The sequence below is a fragment of the Drosophila subpulchrella genome, unplaced genomic scaffold, assembly GCF_014743375.2.
Source record: "Drosophila subpulchrella strain 33 F10 #4 breed RU33 unplaced genomic scaffold, RU_Dsub_v1.1 Primary Assembly Seq381, whole genome shotgun sequence".
Taxonomy (NCBI): domain Eukaryota; kingdom Metazoa; phylum Arthropoda; class Insecta; order Diptera; family Drosophilidae; genus Drosophila; species Drosophila subpulchrella.
Window position 1 is genome coordinate 14,113 of NW_023665603.1, and position 20,917 is coordinate 35,029.

Here is a 20,917-nt window from a genome sequence, read left to right on the forward strand (position 1 = left end):
TCTGTCAGTCTGTCAGTCTGTCAGTCTGTCAGTCTGTCAGTCTGTCAGTCTGTCAGTCTGTCAGTCTGTCAGTCTGTCAGTCTGTCAGTCTGTCAGTCTGTCAGTCTGTCAGTCTGTCAGTCTGTCAGTCTGTCAGTCTGTCAGTCTGTCAGTCTGTCAGTCTGTCAGTCTGTCAGTCTGTCAGTCTGTCAGTCTGTCAGTCTGTCAGTCTGTCAGTCTGTCAGTCTGTCAGTCTGTCAGTCTGTCAGTCTGTCAGTCTGTCAGTCTGTCAGTCTGTCAGTCTGTCAGTCTGTCAGTCTGTCAGTCTGTCAGTCTGTCAGTCTGTCAGTCTGTCAGTCTGTCAGTCTGTCAGTCTGTCAGTCTGTCAGTCTGTCAGTCTGTCAGTCTGTCAGTCTGTCAGTCTGTCAGTCTGTCAGTCTGTCAGTCTGTCAGTCTGTCAGTCTGTCAGTCTGTCAGTCTGTCAGTCTGTCAGTCTGTCAGTCTGTCAGTCTGTCAGTCTGTCAGTCTGTCAGTCTGTCAGTCTGTCAGTCTGTCAGTCTGTCAGTCTGTCAGTCTGTCAGTCTGTCAGTCTGTCAGTCTGTCAGTCTGTCAGTCTGTCAGTCTGTCAGTCTGTCAGTCTGTCAGTCTGTCAGTCTGTCAGTCTGTCAGTCTGTCAGTCTGTCAGTCTGTCAGTCTGTCAGTCTGTCAGTCTGTCAGTCTGTCAGTCTGTCAGTCTGTCAGTCTGTCAGTCTGTCAGTCTGTCAGTCTGTCAGTCTGTCAGTCTGTCAGTCTGTCAGTCTGTCAGTCTGTCAGTCTGTCAGTCTGTCAGTCTGTCAGTCTGTCAGTCTGTCAGTCTGTCAGTCTGTCAGTCTGTCAGTCTGTCAGTCTGTCAGTCTGTCAGTCTGTCAGTCTGTCAGTCTGTCAGTCTGTCAGTCTGTCAGTCTGTCAGTCTGTCAGTCTGTCAGTCTGTCAGTCTGTCAGTCTGTCAGTCTGTCAGTCTGTCAGTCTGTCAGTCTGTCAGTCTGTCAGTCTGTCAGTCTGTCAGTCTGTCAGTCTGTCAGTCTGTCAGTCTGTCAGTCTGTCAGTCTGTCAGTCTGTCAGTCTGTCAGTCTGTCAGTCTGTCAGTCTGTCAGTCTGTCAGTCTGTCAGTCTGTCAGTCTGTCAGTCTGTCAGTCTGTCAGTCTGTCAGTCTGTCAGTCTGTCAGTCTGTCAGTCTGTCAGTCTGTCAGTCTGTCAGTCTGTCAGTCTGTCAGTCTGTCAGTCTGTCAGTCTGTCAGTCTGTCAGTCTGTCAGTCTGTCAGTCTGTCAGTCTGTCAGTCTGTCAGTCTGTCAGTCTGTCAGTCTGTCAGTCTGTCAGTCTGTCAGTCTGTCAGTCTGTCAGTCTGTCAGTCTGTCAGTCTGTCAGTCTGTCAGTCTGTCAGTCTGTCAGTCTGTCAGTCTGTCAGTCTGTCAGTCTGTCAGTCTGTCAGTCTGTCAGTCTGTCAGTCTGTCAGTCTGTCAGTCTGTCAGTCTGTCAGTCTGTCAGTCTGTCAGTCTGTCAGTCTGTCAGTCTGTCAGTCTGTCAGTCTGTCAGTCTGTCAGTCTGTCAGTCTGTCAGTCTGTCAGTCTGTCAGTCTGTCAGTCTGTCAGTCTGTCAGTCTGTCAGTCTGTCAGTCTGTCAGTCTGTCAGTCTGTCAGTCTGTCAGTCTGTCAGTCTGTCAGTCTGTCAGTCTGTCAGTCTGTCAGTCTGTCAGTCTGTCAGTCTGTCAGTCTGTCAGTCTGTCAGTCTGTCAGTCTGTCAGTCTGTCAGTCTGTCAGTCTGTCAGTCTGTCAGTCTGTCAGTCTGTCAGTCTGTCAGTCTGTCAGTCTGTCAGTCTGTCAGTCTGTCAGTCTGTCAGTCTGTCAGTCTGTCAGTCTGTCAGTCTGTCAGTCTGTCAGTCTGTCAGTCTGTCAGTCTGTCAGTCTGTCAGTCTGTCAGTCTGTCAGTCTGTCAGTCTGTCAGTCTGTCAGTCTGTCAGTCTGTCAGTCTGTCAGTCTGTCAGTCTGTCAGTCTGTCAGTCTGTCAGTCTGTCAGTCTGTCAGTCTGTCAGTCTGTCAGTCTGTCAGTCTGTCAGTCTGTCAGTCTGTCAGTCTGTCAGTCTGTCAGTCTGTCAGTCTGTCAGTCTGTCAGTCTGTCAGTCTGTCAGTCTGTCAGTCTGTCAGTCTGTCAGTCTGTCAGTCTGTCAGTCTGTCAGTCTGTCAGTCTGTCAGTCTGTCAGTCTGTCAGTCTGTCAGTCTGTCAGTCTGTCAGTCTGTCAGTCTGTCAGTCTGTCAGTCTGTCAGTCTGTCAGTCTGTCAGTCTGTCAGTCTGTCAGTCTGTCAGTCTGTCAGTCTGTCAGTCTGTCAGTCTGTCAGTCTGTCAGTCTGTCAGTCTGTCAGTCTGTCAGTCTGTCAGTCTGTCAGTCTGTCAGTCTGTCAGTCTGTCAGTCTGTCAGTCTGTCAGTCTGTCAGTCTGTCAGTCTGTCAGTCTGTCAGTCTGTCAGTCTGTCAGTCTGTCAGTCTGTCAGTCTGTCAGTCTGTCAGTCTGTCAGTCTGTCAGTCTGTCAGTCTGTCAGTCTGTCAGTCTGTCAGTCTGTCAGTCTGTCAGTCTGTCAGTCTGTCAGTCTGTCAGTCTGTCAGTCTGTCAGTCTGTCAGTCTGTCAGTCTGTCAGTCTGTCAGTCTGTCAGTCTGTCAGTCTGTCAGTCTGTCAGTCTGTCAGTCTGTCAGTCTGTCAGTCTGTCAGTCTGTCAGTCTGTCAGTCTGTCAGTCTGTCAGTCTGTCAGTCTGTCAGTCTGTCAGTCTGTCAGTCTGTCAGTCTGTCAGTCTGTCAGTCTGTCAGTCTGTCAGTCTGTCAGTCTGTCAGTCTGTCAGTCTGTCAGTCTGTCAGTCTGTCAGTCTGTCAGTCTGTCAGTCTGTCAGTCTGTCAGTCTGTCAGTCTGTCAGTCTGTCAGTCTGTCAGTCTGTCAGTCTGTCAGTCTGTCAGTCTGTCAGTCTGTCAGTCTGTCAGTCTGTCAGTCTGTCAGTCTGTCAGTCTGTCAGTCTGTCAGTCTGTCAGTCTGTCAGTCTGTCAGTCTGTCAGTCTGTCAGTCTGTCAGTCTGTCAGTCTGTCAGTCTGTCAGTCTGTCAGTCTGTCAGTCTGTCAGTCTGTCAGTCTGTCAGTCTGTCAGTCTGTCAGTCTGTCAGTCTGTCAGTCTGTCAGTCTGTCAGTCTGTCAGTCTGTCAGTCTGTCAGTCTGTCAGTCTGTCAGTCTGTCAGTCTGTCAGTCTGTCAGTCTGTCAGTCTGTCAGTCTGTCAGTCTGTCAGTCTGTCAGTCTGTCAGTCTGTCAGTCTGTCAGTCTGTCAGTCTGTCAGTCTGTCAGTCTGTCAGTCTGTCAGTCTGTCAGTCTGTCAGTCTGTCAGTCTGTCAGTCTGTCAGTCTGTCAGTCTGTCAGTCTGTCAGTCTGTCAGTCTGTCAGTCTGTCAGTCTGTCAGTCTGTCAGTCTGTCAGTCTGTCAGTCTGTCAGTCTGTCAGTCTGTCAGTCTGTCAGTCTGTCAGTCTGTCAGTCTGTCAGTCTGTCAGTCTGTCAGTCTGTCAGTCTGTCAGTCTGTCAGTCTGTCAGTCTGTCAGTCTGTCAGTCTGTCAGTCTGTCAGTCTGTCAGTCTGTCAGTCTGTCAGTCTGTCAGTCTGTCAGTCTGTCAGTCTGTCAGTCTGTCAGTCTGTCAGTCTGTCAGTCTGTCAGTCTGTCAGTCTGTCAGTCTGTCAGTCTGTCAGTCTGTCAGTCTGTCAGTCTGTCAGTCTGTCAGTCTGTCAGTCTGTCAGTCTGTCAGTCTGTCAGTCTGTCAGTCTGTCAGTCTGTCAGTCTGTCAGTCTGTCAGTCTGTCAGTCTGTCAGTCTGTCAGTCTGTCAGTCTGTCAGTCTGTCAGTCTGTCAGTCTGTCAGTCTGTCAGTCTGTCAGTCTGTCAGTCTGTCAGTCTGTCAGTCTGTCAGTCTGTCAGTCTGTCAGTCTGTCAGTCTGTCAGTCTGTCAGTCTGTCAGTCTGTCAGTCTGTCAGTCTGTCAGTCTGTCAGTCTGTCAGTCTGTCAGTCTGTCAGTCTGTCAGTCTGTCAGTCTGTCAGTCTGTCAGTCTGTCAGTCTGTCAGTCTGTCAGTCTGTCAGTCTGTCAGTCTGTCAGTCTGTCAGTCTGTCAGTCTGTCAGTCTGTCAGTCTGTCAGTCTGTCAGTCTGTCAGTCTGTCAGTCTGTCAGTCTGTCAGTCTGTCAGTCTGTCAGTCTGTCAGTCTGTCAGTCTGTCAGTCTGTCAGTCTGTCAGTCTGTCAGTCTGTCAGTCTGTCAGTCTGTCAGTCTGTCAGTCTGTCAGTCTGTCAGTCTGTCAGTCTGTCAGTCTGTCAGTCTGTCAGTCTGTCAGTCTGTCAGTCTGTCAGTCTGTCAGTCTGTCAGTCTGTCAGTCTGTCAGTCTGTCAGTCTGTCAGTCTGTCAGTCTGTCAGTCTGTCAGTCTGTCAGTCTGTCAGTCTGTCAGTCTGTCAGTCTGTCAGTCTGTCAGTCTGTCAGTCTGTCAGTCTGTCAGTCTGTCAGTCTGTCAGTCTGTCAGTCTGTCAGTCTGTCAGTCTGTCAGTCTGTCAGTCTGTCAGTCTGTCAGTCTGTCAGTCTGTCAGTCTGTCAGTCTGTCAGTCTGTCAGTCTGTCAGTCTGTCAGTCTGTCAGTCTGTCAGTCTGTCAGTCTGTCAGTCTGTCAGTCTGTCAGTCTGTCAGTCTGTCAGTCTGTCAGTCTGTCAGTCTGTCAGTCTGTCAGTCTGTCAGTCTGTCAGTCTGTCAGTCTGTCAGTCTGTCAGTCTGTCAGTCTGTCAGTCTGTCAGTCTGTCAGTCTGTCAGTCTGTCAGTCTGTCAGTCTGTCAGTCTGTCAGTCTGTCAGTCTGTCAGTCTGTCAGTCTGTCAGTCTGTCAGTCTGTCAGTCTGTCAGTCTGTCAGTCTGTCAGTCTGTCAGTCTGTCAGTCTGTCAGTCTGTCAGTCTGTCAGTCTGTCAGTCTGTCAGTCTGTCAGTCTGTCAGTCTGTCAGTCTGTCAGTCTGTCAGTCTGTCAGTCTGTCAGTCTGTCAGTCTGTCAGTCTGTCAGTCTGTCAGTCTGTCAGTCTGTCAGTCTGTCAGTCTGTCAGTCTGTCAGTCTGTCAGTCTGTCAGTCTGTCAGTCTGTCAGTCTGTCAGTCTGTCAGTCTGTCAGTCTGTCAGTCTGTCAGTCTGTCAGTCTGTCAGTCTGTCAGTCTGTCAGTCTGTCAGTCTGTCAGTCTGTCAGTCTGTCAGTCTGTCAGTCTGTCAGTCTGTCAGTCTGTCAGTCTGTCAGTCTGTCAGTCTGTCAGTCTGTCAGTCTGTCAGTCTGTCAGTCTGTCAGTCTGTCAGTCTGTCAGTCTGTCAGTCTGTCAGTCTGTCAGTCTGTCAGTCTGTCAGTCTGTCAGTCTGTCAGTCTGTCAGTCTGTCAGTCTGTCAGTCTGTCAGTCTGTCAGTCTGTCAGTCTGTCAGTCTGTCAGTCTGTCAGTCTGTCAGTCTGTCAGTCTGTCAGTCTGTCAGTCTGTCAGTCTGTCAGTCTGTCAGTCTGTCAGTCTGTCAGTCTGTCAGTCTGTCAGTCTGTCAGTCTGTCAGTCTGTCAGTCTGTCAGTCTGTCAGTCTGTCAGTCTGTCAGTCTGTCAGTCTGTCAGTCTGTCAGTCTGTCAGTCTGTCAGTCTGTCAGTCTGTCAGTCTGTCAGTCTGTCAGTCTGTCAGTCTGTCAGTCTGTCAGTCTGTCAGTCTGTCAGTCTGTCAGTCTGTCAGTCTGTCAGTCTGTCAGTCTGTCAGTCTGTCAGTCTGTCAGTCTGTCAGTCTGTCAGTCTGTCAGTCTGTCAGTCTGTCAGTCTGTCAGTCTGTCAGTCTGTCAGTCTGTCAGTCTGTCAGTCTGTCAGTCTGTCAGTCTGTCAGTCTGTCAGTCTGTCAGTCTGTCAGTCTGTCAGTCTGTCAGTCTGTCAGTCTGTCAGTCTGTCAGTCTGTCAGTCTGTCAGTCTGTCAGTCTGTCAGTCTGTCAGTCTGTCAGTCTGTCAGTCTGTCAGTCTGTCAGTCTGTCAGTCTGTCAGTCTGTCAGTCTGTCAGTCTGTCAGTCTGTCAGTCTGTCAGTCTGTCAGTCTGTCAGTCTGTCAGTCTGTCAGTCTGTCAGTCTGTCAGTCTGTCAGTCTGTCAGTCTGTCAGTCTGTCAGTCTGTCAGTCTGTCAGTCTGTCAGTCTGTCAGTCTGTCAGTCTGTCAGTCTGTCAGTCTGTCAGTCTGTCAGTCTGTCAGTCTGTCAGTCTGTCAGTCTGTCAGTCTGTCAGTCTGTCAGTCTGTCAGTCTGTCAGTCTGTCAGTCTGTCAGTCTGTCAGTCTGTCAGTCTGTCAGTCTGTCAGTCTGTCAGTCTGTCAGTCTGTCAGTCTGTCAGTCTGTCAGTCTGTCAGTCTGTCAGTCTGTCAGTCTGTCAGTCTGTCAGTCTGTCAGTCTGTCAGTCTGTCAGTCTGTCAGTCTGTCAGTCTGTCAGTCTGTCAGTCTGTCAGTCTGTCAGTCTGTCAGTCTGTCAGTCTGTCAGTCTGTCAGTCTGTCAGTCTGTCAGTCTGTCAGTCTGTCAGTCTGTCAGTCTGTCAGTCTGTCAGTCTGTCAGTCTGTCAGTCTGTCAGTCTGTCAGTCTGTCAGTCTGTCAGTCTGTCAGTCTGTCAGTCTGTCAGTCTGTCAGTCTGTCAGTCTGTCAGTCTGTCAGTCTGTCAGTCTGTCAGTCTGTCAGTCTGTCAGTCTGTCAGTCTGTCAGTCTGTCAGTCTGTCAGTCTGTCAGTCTGTCAGTCTGTCAGTCTGTCAGTCTGTCAGTCTGTCAGTCTGTCAGTCTGTCAGTCTGTCAGTCTGTCAGTCTGTCAGTCTGTCAGTCTGTCAGTCTGTCAGTCTGTCAGTCTGTCAGTCTGTCAGTCTGTCAGTCTGTCAGTCTGTCAGTCTGTCAGTCTGTCAGTCTGTCAGTCTGTCAGTCTGTCAGTCTGTCAGTCTGTCAGTCTGTCAGTCTGTCAGTCTGTCAGTCTGTCAGTCTGTCAGTCTGTCAGTCTGTCAGTCTGTCAGTCTGTCAGTCTGTCAGTCTGTCAGTCTGTCAGTCTGTCAGTCTGTCAGTCTGTCAGTCTGTCAGTCTGTCAGTCTGTCAGTCTGTCAGTCTGTCAGTCTGTCAGTCTGTCAGTCTGTCAGTCTGTCAGTCTGTCAGTCTGTCAGTCTGTCAGTCTGTCAGTCTGTCAGTCTGTCAGTCTGTCAGTCTGTCAGTCTGTCAGTCTGTCAGTCTGTCAGTCTGTCAGTCTGTCAGTCTGTCAGTCTGTCAGTCTGTCAGTCTGTCAGTCTGTCAGTCTGTCAGTCTGTCAGTCTGTCAGTCTGTCAGTCTGTCAGTCTGTCAGTCTGTCAGTCTGTCAGTCTGTCAGTCTGTCAGTCTGTCAGTCTGTCAGTCTGTCAGTCTGTCAGTCTGTCAGTCTGTCAGTCTGTCAGTCTGTCAGTCTGTCAGTCTGTCAGTCTGTCAGTCTGTCAGTCTGTCAGTCTGTCAGTCTGTCAGTCTGTCAGTCTGTCAGTCTGTCAGTCTGTCAGTCTGTCAGTCTGTCAGTCTGTCAGTCTGTCAGTCTGTCAGTCTGTCAGTCTGTCAGTCTGTCAGTCTGTCAGTCTGTCAGTCTGTCAGTCTGTCAGTCTGTCAGTCTGTCAGTCTGTCAGTCTGTCAGTCTGTCAGTCTGTCAGTCTGTCAGTCTGTCAGTCTGTCAGTCTGTCAGTCTGTCAGTCTGTCAGTCTGTCAGTCTGTCAGTCTGTCAGTCTGTCAGTCTGTCAGTCTGTCAGTCTGTCAGTCTGTCAGTCTGTCAGTCTGTCAGTCTGTCAGTCTGTCAGTCTGTCAGTCTGTCAGTCTGTCAGTCTGTCAGTCTGTCAGTCTGTCAGTCTGTCAGTCTGTCAGTCTGTCAGTCTGTCAGTCTGTCAGTCTGTCAGTCTGTCAGTCTGTCAGTCTGTCAGTCTGTCAGTCTGTCAGTCTGTCAGTCTGTCAGTCTGTCAGTCTGTCAGTCTGTCAGTCTGTCAGTCTGTCAGTCTGTCAGTCTGTCAGTCTGTCAGTCTGTCAGTCTGTCAGTCTGTCAGTCTGTCAGTCTGTCAGTCTGTCAGTCTGTCAGTCTGTCAGTCTGTCAGTCTGTCAGTCTGTCAGTCTGTCAGTCTGTCAGTCTGTCAGTCTGTCAGTCTGTCAGTCTGTCAGTCTGTCAGTCTGTCAGTCTGTCAGTCTGTCAGTCTGTCAGTCTGTCAGTCTGTCAGTCTGTCAGTCTGTCAGTCTGTCAGTCTGTCAGTCTGTCAGTCTGTCAGTCTGTCAGTCTGTCAGTCTGTCAGTCTGTCAGTCTGTCAGTCTGTCAGTCTGTCAGTCTGTCAGTCTGTCAGTCTGTCAGTCTGTCAGTCTGTCAGTCTGTCAGTCTGTCAGTCTGTCAGTCTGTCAGTCTGTCAGTCTGTCAGTCTGTCAGTCTGTCAGTCTGTCAGTCTGTCAGTCTGTCAGTCTGTCAGTCTGTCAGTCTGTCAGTCTGTCAGTCTGTCAGTCTGTCAGTCTGTCAGTCTGTCAGTCTGTCAGTCTGTCAGTCTGTCAGTCTGTCAGTCTGTCAGTCTGTCAGTCTGTCAGTCTGTCAGTCTGTCAGTCTGTCAGTCTGTCAGTCTGTCAGTCTGTCAGTCTGTCAGTCTGTCAGTCTGTCAGTCTGTCAGTCTGTCAGTCTGTCAGTCTGTCAGTCTGTCAGTCTGTCAGTCTGTCAGTCTGTCAGTCTGTCAGTCTGTCAGTCTGTCAGTCTGTCAGTCTGTCAGTCTGTCAGTCTGTCAGTCTGTCAGTCTGTCAGTCTGTCAGTCTGTCAGTCTGTCAGTCTGTCAGTCTGTCAGTCTGTCAGTCTGTCAGTCTGTCAGTCTGTCAGTCTGTCAGTCTGTCAGTCTGTCAGTCTGTCAGTCTGTCAGTCTGTCAGTCTGTCAGTCTGTCAGTCTGTCAGTCTGTCAGTCTGTCAGTCTGTCAGTCTGTCAGTCTGTCAGTCTGTCAGTCTGTCAGTCTGTCAGTCTGTCAGTCTGTCAGTCTGTCAGTCTGTCAGTCTGTCAGTCTGTCAGTCTGTCAGTCTGTCAGTCTGTCAGTCTGTCAGTCTGTCAGTCTGTCAGTCTGTCAGTCTGTCAGTCTGTCAGTCTGTCAGTCTGTCAGTCTGTCAGTCTGTCAGTCTGTCAGTCTGTCAGTCTGTCAGTCTGTCAGTCTGTCAGTCTGTCAGTCTGTCAGTCTGTCAGTCTGTCAGTCTGTCAGTCTGTCAGTCTGTCAGTCTGTCAGTCTGTCAGTCTGTCAGTCTGTCAGTCTGTCAGTCTGTCAGTCTGTCAGTCTGTCAGTCTGTCAGTCTGTCAGTCTGTCAGTCTGTCAGTCTGTCAGTCTGTCAGTCTGTCAGTCTGTCAGTCTGTCAGTCTGTCAGTCTGTCAGTCTGTCAGTCTGTCAGTCTGTCAGTCTGTCAGTCTGTCAGTCTGTCAGTCTGTCAGTCTGTCAGTCTGTCAGTCTGTCAGTCTGTCAGTCTGTCAGTCTGTCAGTCTGTCAGTCTGTCAGTCTGTCAGTCTGTCAGTCTGTCAGTCTGTCAGTCTGTCAGTCTGTCAGTCTGTCAGTCTGTCAGTCTGTCAGTCTGTCAGTCTGTCAGTCTGTCAGTCTGTCAGTCTGTCAGTCTGTCAGTCTGTCAGTCTGTCAGTCTGTCAGTCTGTCAGTCTGTCAGTCTGTCAGTCTGTCAGTCTGTCAGTCTGTCAGTCTGTCAGTCTGTCAGTCTGTCAGTCTGTCAGTCTGTCAGTCTGTCAGTCTGTCAGTCTGTCAGTCTGTCAGTCTGTCAGTCTGTCAGTCTGTCAGTCTGTCAGTCTGTCAGTCTGTCAGTCTGTCAGTCTGTCAGTCTGTCAGTCTGTCAGTCTGTCAGTCTGTCAGTCTGTCAGTCTGTCAGTCTGTCAGTCTGTCAGTCTGTCAGTCTGTCAGTCTGTCAGTCTGTCAGTCTGTCAGTCTGTCAGTCTGTCAGTCTGTCAGTCTGTCAGTCTGTCAGTCTGTCAGTCTGTCAGTCTGTCAGTCTGTCAGTCTGTCAGTCTGTCAGTCTGTCAGTCTGTCAGTCTGTCAGTCTGTCAGTCTGTCAGTCTGTCAGTCTGTCAGTCTGTCAGTCTGTCAGTCTGTCAGTCTGTCAGTCTGTCAGTCTGTCAGTCTGTCAGTCTGTCAGTCTGTCAGTCTGTCAGTCTGTCAGTCTGTCAGTCTGTCAGTCTGTCAGTCTGTCAGTCTGTCAGTCTGTCAGTCTGTCAGTCTGTCAGTCTGTCAGTCTGTCAGTCTGTCAGTCTGTCAGTCTGTCAGTCTGTCAGTCTGTCAGTCTGTCAGTCTGTCAGTCTGTCAGTCTGTCAGTCTGTCAGTCTGTCAGTCTGTCAGTCTGTCAGTCTGTCAGTCTGTCAGTCTGTCAGTCTGTCAGTCTGTCAGTCTGTCAGTCTGTCAGTCTGTCAGTCTGTCAGTCTGTCAGTCTGTCAGTCTGTCAGTCTGTCAGTCTGTCAGTCTGTCAGTCTGTCAGTCTGTCAGTCTGTCAGTCTGTCAGTCTGTCAGTCTGTCAGTCTGTCAGTCTGTCAGTCTGTCAGTCTGTCAGTCTGTCAGTCTGTCAGTCTGTCAGTCTGTCAGTCTGTCAGTCTGTCAGTCTGTCAGTCTGTCAGTCTGTCAGTCTGTCAGTCTGTCAGTCTGTCAGTCTGTCAGTCTGTCAGTCTGTCAGTCTGTCAGTCTGTCAGTCTGTCAGTCTGTCAGTCTGTCAGTCTGTCAGTCTGTCAGTCTGTCAGTCTGTCAGTCTGTCAGTCTGTCAGTCTGTCAGTCTGTCAGTCTGTCAGTCTGTCAGTCTGTCAGTCTGTCAGTCTGTCAGTCTGTCAGTCTGTCAGTCTGTCAGTCTGTCAGTCTGTCAGTCTGTCAGTCTGTCAGTCTGTCAGTCTGTCAGTCTGTCAGTCTGTCAGTCTGTCAGTCTGTCAGTCTGTCAGTCTGTCAGTCTGTCAGTCTGTCAGTCTGTCAGTCTGTCAGTCTGTCAGTCTGTCAGTCTGTCAGTCTGTCAGTCTGTCAGTCTGTCAGTCTGTCAGTCTGTCAGTCTGTCAGTCTGTCAGTCTGTCAGTCTGTCAGTCTGTCAGTCTGTCAGTCTGTCAGTCTGTCAGTCTGTCAGTCTGTCAGTCTGTCAGTCTGTCAGTCTGTCAGTCTGTCAGTCTGTCAGTCTGTCAGTCTGTCAGTCTGTCAGTCTGTCAGTCTGTCAGTCTGTCAGTCTGTCAGTCTGTCAGTCTGTCAGTCTGTCAGTCTGTCAGTCTGTCAGTCTGTCAGTCTGTCAGTCTGTCAGTCTGTCAGTCTGTCAGTCTGTCAGTCTGTCAGTCTGTCAGTCTGTCAGTCTGTCAGTCTGTCAGTCTGTCAGTCTGTCAGTCTGTCAGTCTGTCAGTCTGTCAGTCTGTCAGTCTGTCAGTCTGTCAGTCTGTCAGTCTGTCAGTCTGTCAGTCTGTCAGTCTGTCAGTCTGTCAGTCTGTCAGTCTGTCAGTCTGTCAGTCTGTCAGTCTGTCAGTCTGTCAGTCTGTCAGTCTGTCAGTCTGTCAGTCTGTCAGTCTGTCAGTCTGTCAGTCTGTCAGTCTGTCAGTCTGTCAGTCTGTCAGTCTGTCAGTCTGTCAGTCTGTCAGTCTGTCAGTCTGTCAGTCTGTCAGTCTGTCAGTCTGTCAGTCTGTCAGTCTGTCAGTCTGTCAGTCTGTCAGTCTGTCAGTCTGTCAGTCTGTCAGTCTGTCAGTCTGTCAGTCTGTCAGTCTGTCAGTCTGTCAGTCTGTCAGTCTGTCAGTCTGTCAGTCTGTCAGTCTGTCAGTCTGTCAGTCTGTCAGTCTGTCAGTCTGTCAGTCTGTCAGTCTGTCAGTCTGTCAGTCTGTCAGTCTGTCAGTCTGTCAGTCTGTCAGTCTGTCAGTCTGTCAGTCTGTCAGTCTGTCAGTCTGTCAGTCTGTCAGTCTGTCAGTCTGTCAGTCTGTCAGTCTGTCAGTCTGTCAGTCTGTCAGTCTGTCAGTCTGTCAGTCTGTCAGTCTGTCAGTCTGTCAGTCTGTCAGTCTGTCAGTCTGTCAGTCTGTCAGTCTGTCAGTCTGTCAGTCTGTCAGTCTGTCAGTCTGTCAGTCTGTCAGTCTGTCAGTCTGTCAGTCTGTCAGTCTGTCAGTCTGTCAGTCTGTCAGTCTGTCAGTCTGTCAGTCTGTCAGTCTGTCAGTCTGTCAGTCTGTCAGTCTGTCAGTCTGTCAGTCTGTCAGTCTGTCAGTCTGTCAGTCTGTCAGTCTGTCAGTCTGTCAGTCTGTCAGTCTGTCAGTCTGTCAGTCTGTCAGTCTGTCAGTCTGTCAGTCTGTCAGTCTGTCAGTCTGTCAGTCTGTCAGTCTGTCAGTCTGTCAGTCTGTCAGTCTGTCAGTCTGTCAGTCTGTCAGTCTGTCAGTCTGTCAGTCTGTCAGTCTGTCAGTCTGTCAGTCTGTCAGTCTGTCAGTCTGTCAGTCTGTCAGTCTGTCAGTCTGTCAGTCTGTCAGTCTGTCAGTCTGTCAGTCTGTCAGTCTGTCAGTCTGTCAGTCTGTCAGTCTGTCAGTCTGTCAGTCTGTCAGTCTGTCAGTCTGTCAGTCTGTCAGTCTGTCAGTCTGTCAGTCTGTCAGTCTGTCAGTCTGTCAGTCTGTCAGTCTGTCAGTCTGTCAGTCTGTCAGTCTGTCAGTCTGTCAGTCTGTCAGTCTGTCAGTCTGTCAGTCTGTCAGTCTGTCAGTCTGTCAGTCTGTCAGTCTGTCAGTCTGTCAGTCTGTCAGTCTGTCAGTCTGTCAGTCTGTCAGTCTGTCAGTCTGTCAGTCTGTCAGTCTGTCAGTCTGTCAGTCTGTCAGTCTGTCAGTCTGTCAGTCTGTCAGTCTGTCAGTCTGTCAGTCTGTCAGTCTGTCAGTCTGTCAGTCTGTCAGTCTGTCAGTCTGTCAGTCTGTCAGTCTGTCAGTCTGTCAGTCTGTCAGTCTGTCAGTCTGTCAGTCTGTCAGTCTGTCAGTCTGTCAGTCTGTCAGTCTGTCAGTCTGTCAGTCTGTCAGTCTGTCAGTCTGTCAGTCTGTCAGTCTGTCAGTCTGTCAGTCTGTCAGTCTGTCAGTCTGTCAGTCTGTCAGTCTGTCAGTCTGTCAGTCTGTCAGTCTGTCAGTCTGTCAGTCTGTCAGTCTGTCAGTCTGTCAGTCTGTCAGTCTGTCAGTCTGTCAGTCTGTCAGTCTGTCAGTCTGTCAGTCTGTCAGTCTGTCAGTCTGTCAGTCTGTCAGTCTGTCAGTCTGTCAGTCTGTCAGTCTGTCAGTCTGTCAGTCTGTCAGTCTGTCAGTCTGTCAGTCTGTCAGTCTGTCAGTCTGTCAGTCTGTCAGTCTGTCAGTCTGTCAGTCTGTCAGTCTGTCAGTCTGTCAGTCTGTCAGTCTGTCAGTCTGTCAGTCTGTCAGTCTGTCAGTCTGTCAGTCTGTCAGTCTGTCAGTCTGTCAGTCTGTCAGTCTGTCAGTCTGTCAGTCTGTCAGTCTGTCAGTCTGTCAGTCTGTCAGTCTGTCAGTCTGTCAGTCTGTCAGTCTGTCAGTCTGTCAGTCTGTCAGTCTGTCAGTCTGTCAGTCTGTCAGTCTGTCAGTCTGTCAGTCTGTCAGTCTGTCAGTCTGTCAGTCTGTCAGTCTGTCAGTCTGTCAGTCTGTCAGTCTGTCAGTCTGTCAGTCTGTCAGTCTGTCAGTCTGTCAGTCTGTCAGTCTGTCAGTCTGTCAGTCTGTCAGTCTGTCAGTCTGTCAGTCTGTCAGTCTGTCAGTCTGTCAGTCTGTCAGTCTGTCAGTCTGTCAGTCTGTCAGTCTGTCAGTCTGTCAGTCTGTCAGTCTGTCAGTCTGTCAGTCTGTCAGTCTGTCAGTCTGTCAGTCTGTCAGTCTGTCAGTCTGTCAGTCTGTCAGTCTGTCAGTCTGTCAGTCTGTCAGTCTGTCAGTCTGTCAGTCTGTCAGTCTGTCAGTCTGTCAGTCTGTCAGTCTGTCAGTCTGTCAGTCTGTCAGTCTGTCAGTCTGTCAGTCTGTCAGTCTGTCAGTCTGTCAGTCTGTCAGTCTGTCAGTCTGTCAGTCTGTCAGTCTGTCAGTCTGTCAGTCTGTCAGTCTGTCAGTCTGTCAGTCTGTCAGTCTGTCAGTCTGTCAGTCTGTCAGTCTGTCAGTCTGTCAGTCTGTCAGTCTGTCAGTCTGTCAGTCTGTCAGTCTGTCAGTCTGTCAGTCTGTCAGTCTGTCAGTCTGTCAGTCTGTCAGTCTGTCAGTCTGTCAGTCTGTCAGTCTGTCAGTCTGTCAGTCTGTCAGTCTGTCAGTCTGTCAGTCTGTCAATCTGTCAGTCTGTCAGTCTGTCAGTCTGTCAGTCTGTCAGTCTGTCAGTCTGTCAGTCTGTCAGTCTGTCAGTCTGTCAGTCTGTCAGTCTGTCAGTCTGTCAGTCTGTCAGTCTGTCAGTCTGTCAGTCTGTCAGTCTGTCAGTCTGTCAGTCTGTCAGTCTGTCAGTCTGTCAGTCTGTCAGTCTGTCAGTCTGTCAGTCTGTCAGTCTGTCAGTCTGTCAGTCTGTCAGTCTGTCAGTCTGTCAGTCTGTCAGTCTGTCAGTCTGTCAGTCTGTCAGTCTGTCAGTCTGTCAGTCTGTCAGTCTGTCAGTCTGTCAGTCTGTCAGTCTGTCAGTCTGTCAGTCTGTCAGTCTGTCAGTCTGTCAGTCTGTCAGTCTGTCAGTCTGTCAGTCTGTCAGTCTGTCAGTCTGTCAGTCTGTCAGTCTGTCAGTCTGTCAGTCTGTCAGTCTGTCAGTCTGTCAGTCTGTCAGTCTGTCAGTCTGTCAGTCTGTCAGTCTGTCAGTCTGTCAGTCTGTCAGTCTGTCAGTCTGTCAGTCTGTCAGTCTGTCAGTCTGTCAGTCTGTCAGTCTGTCAGTCTGTCAGTCTGTCAGTCTGTCAGTCTGTCAGTCTGTCAGTCTGTCAGTCTGTCAGTCTGTCAGTCTGTCAGTCTGTCAGTCTGTCAGTCTGTCAGTCTGTCAGTCTGTCAGTCTGTCAGTCTGTCAGTCTGTCAGTCTGTCAGTCTGTCAGTCTGTCAGTCTGTCAGTCTGTCAGTCTGTCAGTCTGTCAGTCTGTCAGTCTGTCAGTCTGTCAGTCTGTCAGTCTGTCAGTCTGTCAGTCTGTCAGTCTGTCAGTCTGTCAGTCTGTCAGTCTGTCAGTCTGTCAGTCTGTCAGTCTGTCAGTCTGTCAGTCTGTCAGTCTGTCAGTCTGTCAGTCTGTCAGTCTGTCAGTCTGTCAGTCTGTCAGTCTGTCAGTCTGTCAGTCTGTCAGTCTGTCAGTCTGTCAGTCTGTCAGTCTGTCAGTCTGTCAGTCTGTCAGTCTGTCAGTCTGTCAGTCTGTCAGTCTGTCAGTCTGTCAGTCTGTCAGTCTGTCAGTCTGTCAGTCTGTCAGTCTGTCAGTCTGTCAGTCTGTCAGTCTGTCAGTCTGTCAGTCTGTCAGTCTGTCAGTCTGTCAGTCTGTCAGTCTGTCAGTCTGTCAGTCTGTCAGTCTGTCAGTCTGTCAGTCTGTCAGTCTGTCAGTCTGTCAGTCTGTCAGTCTGTCAGTCTGTCAGTCTGTCAGTCTGTCAGTCTGTCAGTCTGTCAGTCTGTCAGTCTGTCAGTCTGTCAGTCTGTCAGTCTGTCAGTCTGTCAGTCTGTCAGTCTGTCAGTCTGTCAGTCTGTCAGTCTGTCAGTCTGTCAGTCTGTCAGTCTGTCAGTCTGTCAGTCATCATAAAAAATATAAGCAAAATGATTTTTGAAAAAATTTTTTGGCAGCTACTATTATTTTTGTTTAAAGAAACTTTTTGCATCAAAAAATTTAAGTTTTCAAGACGAGGCAAATCCCCATACTTTAGCTGCTCGCTTTGGGATTCAGTTCTCGATTCAAACTGTTTCCGTAGTATATGTACATTACCGGGCTGCTCTACAGATCCTTGGCAAGAGGTGACGGAATCTTGGCTAAACCCTAGAAATCGGATAGCTAAGGGAAATAAAAGGCTTTAAAAGATAAGGAACACACCATTGCCAACCCCACCGCTAAGGCGGCTCACCGCAACATGGGGCTCTGGCGACAGAGCAGGGGCGATAAATTCGTGGGTAAACCCAGGGCCACCGATGGATCCCGATGGCCGATCTGTTTACTCACATAATAACGTCAAATATCCAAGATCTAATCCTAAAAACATCGAAAATCCTCCTTTCGTCTGACCCATATTAGGCGGCAGCGTGGCTGCTATTTAAATTTCCGGCTTAGGTGATTTGTAGCCATATTAGACAAAAGCTCCATAACACTTGTTCATGTGCCACCACGTTTGATATCTTGACAATGGGACTAACTCGTGAACATTTCCTTTAATTTTTCGACTTGGATTATCACGACAAGAGTACATCGATGAAATTAAATCTTTGTATGGTGATGAAGCACCATCCATAGCACTGTGTAAAAAATGGTATACTGAATTTAATCATGGCCGACGCTCGCTAGAAAACAAAGGAAAAATTTTAAAGACGAACAAGAGAAGACAGATCATTGTGCACCATGTCAGTGCGATGTGTGAGAGCCATGTGACCAGCCAAAACTCGAATTGATAAGTCATCCGCCGTACAGCCCTGACACCCAATGACTTCTTATTATTTCCGCACATCAAGTGAAAAGTGCTTGGTCAACGATTTTCAGAAGATGCTGTTAGAGCGTTCAAAAGTTATGTTTTCGAGGTGTCTTAATCGAAATGGAAAATGTGCTTCAACAGTTGAAAACCTTTTACTCGTAGAATAAAATGGTATATAAGCTTAGCCGGAAAGTTACATACTTTTACTTACTTACTTACTTTTAGTTACAAACTTTCCGACGAAGCTTGTATACCATTTTATTCTACGAGTAAAAGGTTTTCAAGCTGGTCCTAAAAGAACGTAAATTTTTTTTTTGCCAACCGAATATTAACAACAGCATCCTCCTAATATTAATAATAATACTTTTCTTAAGCAGTGTTGATTTCCAAACGTTTTTGCTTAAATACAAATGAATGAAGTTCCTACATAATTACGAAGAAAGACTGCAAGGGGAACGCTTATTAAAGGCACAATATGTGTGTAAAGGGGAGGGTAGCAGCCCTATGCTTTCCATAATGGCTGGATGAATGTAATCGGAAGGCTTGCGGGCTCTCAATGGCTAACTTGTAGGTGAATTTTCACGTTGAGTGTTTTTGATATAAAAAAGAAGCAAGCTTCTCTATCACTTACCATAAAAAAAAATCTAGACAAATACCTAAAATAAGTTCTGATTATTTTTGAGAGCTGATAAGCTTAGTAAGCATTGCACAGCACAACCCCACGACACACTTGTCGACTTTATACCGGGCACTACACTAACAAACCAACGGATCGGTCTTTTGCTCTGTATAATTTTCGTATTTTATATTTTTTAGGCAATGAGAGCTTTCATTGAATCCAATTTCAAGTTGCTTGACATAGACAGCGATGGAATAGTTGGAGTAAAAGAATACCGTTATAACTGCATAACTAGAGTAGCCATTGACGATATAACTCCAATTGATAAAGCCTTCGAAACATTGCTGAACGTAAGTTATCTTAAATATTTAAGTGTATTACAAATCAAATGAGAATATTTCGGTTATTTAGGACGAGGATCGGAAACGCGGAGGACTTTCGTTAGATCGCTACAAAGAACTATATGGGCAGTTCTTGGGTAACACTGCCGACAACCACCCAGCAGTTAATCTTTTTGGACCCTTATAAATAATTAATTTACACTTAAATGTCTTCGCTGTTGTTCAACTACTATTTATTAAGTTTTATTTGTAATTACTATGACTTTAAACGTATTACCATATAGAAATAATACATTCATATCACTTTGTGTAGAATCGTCAGATGACCAGTTCGTAATTTCTAATGTTTTTTAATTAGTTAAGTGCAACTGCTCTCAGAAGTTAAAAATAGGCTAGGATGTTGACTTGCTTTCCCAAAATGGCTCTTTAGTTATAATCCTCTCTCTCAAAGCTTTAAAGATTTCGAATATTTGTTGCGTTAAATAAAAGTTACAATTTATTGAAATACCAATAAAAAAAAAACAATTTTTTAAAAGTGGAGGAAATATACGTTCTGCGGGTAATAAACCATTAATATCAAATGCGGATGTATAGAACAATTGGGCCGTTTTTTTAGAAGCCAAACAAATTTGACAAAAAATATCTTATCACATTTTCGATTTGGCTGAAACATTCTTACGTATACTTTTCGAAAAATGGGTAAGCGCGTGTATCAGGCTTAAGAAAAAATATATTTTTTGTTGTTAAAATTTTTTATTAATAAATCGCCATTTTTAAAAAAAGATGCTCTGTTTGAAAAAGTTTATCTTCAGCTGTAGTAATCCGATTGACCTGGTTTCTTTTGTATTTAAATCTCTGAAACCTCTTCTTTCAAATTAAAATTAAAATATCTTTATATTAAAAACAAGCTAGAATTTCACAAAATTTGTAATGCTTGCACCCACAAAAAAGAATTATTTTTAATTTTAAGAACCTGCACCATAGCTAGGCAGCATCCGCCTGGCAACAGGCAACATAGACGTAGTCCTCATTCAAGAGCCATGGATTGTTGGTAACCACATCTGTGGCTTATCAACCCCCCTATACAAGCTATTTTACAACAAGGATAAGGGTTAAACCAGAACCTGCATTCTTACAAAGAAACACTTAAACGCATTTTTTATTCCACAGTTTAGCGAAGGCGACCCCACCACGGTCAGATTGGAGCTAAACGAACACACTCATCACACCATAGCATCATTCTATCTGGCCCACGACTATGACGGGCCATTACCAAACACCATAACACAACAACTCATACATGCACACTCATCTAAGGATCTCATCCTGGGTGGGGACGCTAACTCACATCACACGCAATGGGGAAGAAAAAACACAAACGAAAGGGCTGAGTTACTCTACCACTATCTCCTTCAATCAAATCTATTCATCTGCAACAAGGGTAATGACCAAACTTTCATCACTAGAAATAGGAGGGAAGTCTTAGACATTACCCTAATATCTGATCCCCTACTTAACCAGCTAGTAGCATGGAAGGTTTGGATCGAGCACGTATTCTTAGACCACCGAATTTAAGATAACTCTAGACTATCCTCCCGCCGAGAACATTACTAATCTGAGATTAACCAACTGGGGATCCTACAAAAATCTCCTCAACAGGAACCTACACGCTCCACCGATGCACGTGCGCAACGGTGAAGAATTATATAACCTAGCTAACACTTTTACTGACAGCTGCGATGAGGCCATAAAAAGGGCTTGGCCAAGTAGAACAGTCAAAGCAAAGCACAAACCCCCATGGTGGAACACAACCCTGGCGAACCTTAAAAGAGAGTGTAGAACTCACTTATATAGAGCTAAATACAACAATAGCGAATCTTCCTGGAATTTATACCATACAAAACCAAACCTACACAATAAGGAAATTAGAATATCAAAACGAAAAGCTTGGGCTAACTTCTCAGTAGCATAGAATCTACTGCGGAAGCATCCAGACTTAGAAGAATTTTAGCAAAAATTCCAGCAACCATTGGCTATCTATAAACCAATGCTGACAGCTGGACGGATAACAGTCAGGAAACCCTTGAACTACTGTTAGATACCCACTTCCCTAAAAACGCCCAAGTAGTGGAGGTCCTCTACATAGAGGAGAACTTAGACGACCAGAGTATAGACCACATCTCGAACCCTGGCAGCATTCAGTGGGCTGTTAACTCTTTTAAGTCCTTCAAATCCCCCGGTCCGGATGGGTTCTTCCCGGCCCAGCTACAACGGACACTAGATATTTCCCTGCCATGGCTGACAGCCATCTTCCACGGCTGCCTTGCTCTAAACCATATTCCAACAAGGTGGCTGGACGTTAAGGTAATTTTTATACCGAAAGCCGGCAAACCCTCCCACCGTAAAGGCATTCTCTAGTATCTAGTATAGAGAAAGGTTTCCGCAATAAGGAATACTCTCTGGCAGCGTTTCTAGACATAGAAGGCGCCTTCAACAACGTCACCCCAACGGCTATTACTGGCGCTCTGATTGAACTGGGAATTCAGCGGCCCACAATGGGACTCATACACACCATGCTTACCAGCAGAGTAGTGTACTCTACTATGGGATCAGCCCACTCGACCAGGAATGTCAGCAGAGGAACCCCACAAGGGGATGTACTCTCACCTCTTCTATGGGTTATAGTGGTCAACAAACTACTATCACTCCTAGAATGGGTGGGCACTAAAGTGGTAGCCTACGCGGATGATGTAGTTATCCTACTGCAGGGTAAATTCCCGCAACCTCTTTGTAATCTAATGGAGACAGCCCTGTCCCCCCTCTCAAGGTGAACGGCTGACTGTAGACTGGGAGTTAGCCCAGAAAAGACCGAACTAGTTCTTTTTACAAGGAAGTATAAAATACCAAATCTTACGCTCTGAGCAATCAAGCAATGTACTTAGGTGTCATCCTTGACAAAAAGCTCCACTGGACAGACAACACACACGCAAAGCGGCCATAGCTCTCTTTACTTTTAAAAAAGCCATGGGGAGAAAGTGGCGATTCTCCCCTAAGATAGTTCACTGGCTATACACCGCAATAGTCAGGCCCATTCTCCTCTACGGAAACATCGTTTGGTGGCCCTCCCTAGAAAAGAATTGTAACCTCAGGATTCTTCACAAGATCCAAGGAAGCGCAGAACTCTGCATCAGTGGGGCGCTGCGCTCCACCGCCACTGAAGCACTAAACACAATCCTCGACCTTCAACCCCTGGACCTACTTGCCAAAAGCTTGGCATCTGCAACAGCGTTGAGGCTCCGCGAAGCAGCGGCATGGACAACTTTCTCAACGGGTCACTCCAGTATCCTAACAAATCATATATCCATACCACATAGTACAGACTACGT

The 20,917-nt window shown here is 47.5% G+C and overlaps 1 protein-coding gene across 1 annotated transcript; it reads left to right on the forward strand.

The window, feature by feature from the left end:
• The first annotated feature begins 17,369 nt into the window (after positions 1–17,369).
• LOC119561887 (sarcoplasmic calcium-binding protein, beta chain-like) lies at positions 17,370–18,039 on the forward strand. Its single transcript, XM_037875357.1, has 2 exons — positions 17,370–17,540; positions 17,602–18,039. The coding sequence occupies exons 1-2, from the start codon at positions 17,391–17,393 to the stop codon at positions 17,716–17,718; spliced, it is 267 nt and encodes an 88-aa protein (XP_037731285.1). The 5' UTR covers positions 17,370–17,390; the 3' UTR covers positions 17,719–18,039.
• The last annotated feature ends 2,878 nt before the right edge of the window (positions 18,040–20,917 follow it).

Bases quoted from the DNA above. Each gene is read 5' to 3' on its own strand.
- LOC119561887 (XM_037875357.1), top strand. From the start codon at position 17,391: ATGAGAGCTTTCATTGAATCCAATTTCAAGTTGCTTGACATAGACAGC. The intron at 17,541-17,601 runs GTAAGTTATCTT...TCGGTTATTTAG, and splicing joins CCTTCGAAACATTGCTGAAC to GACGAGGATCGGAAACGCGG.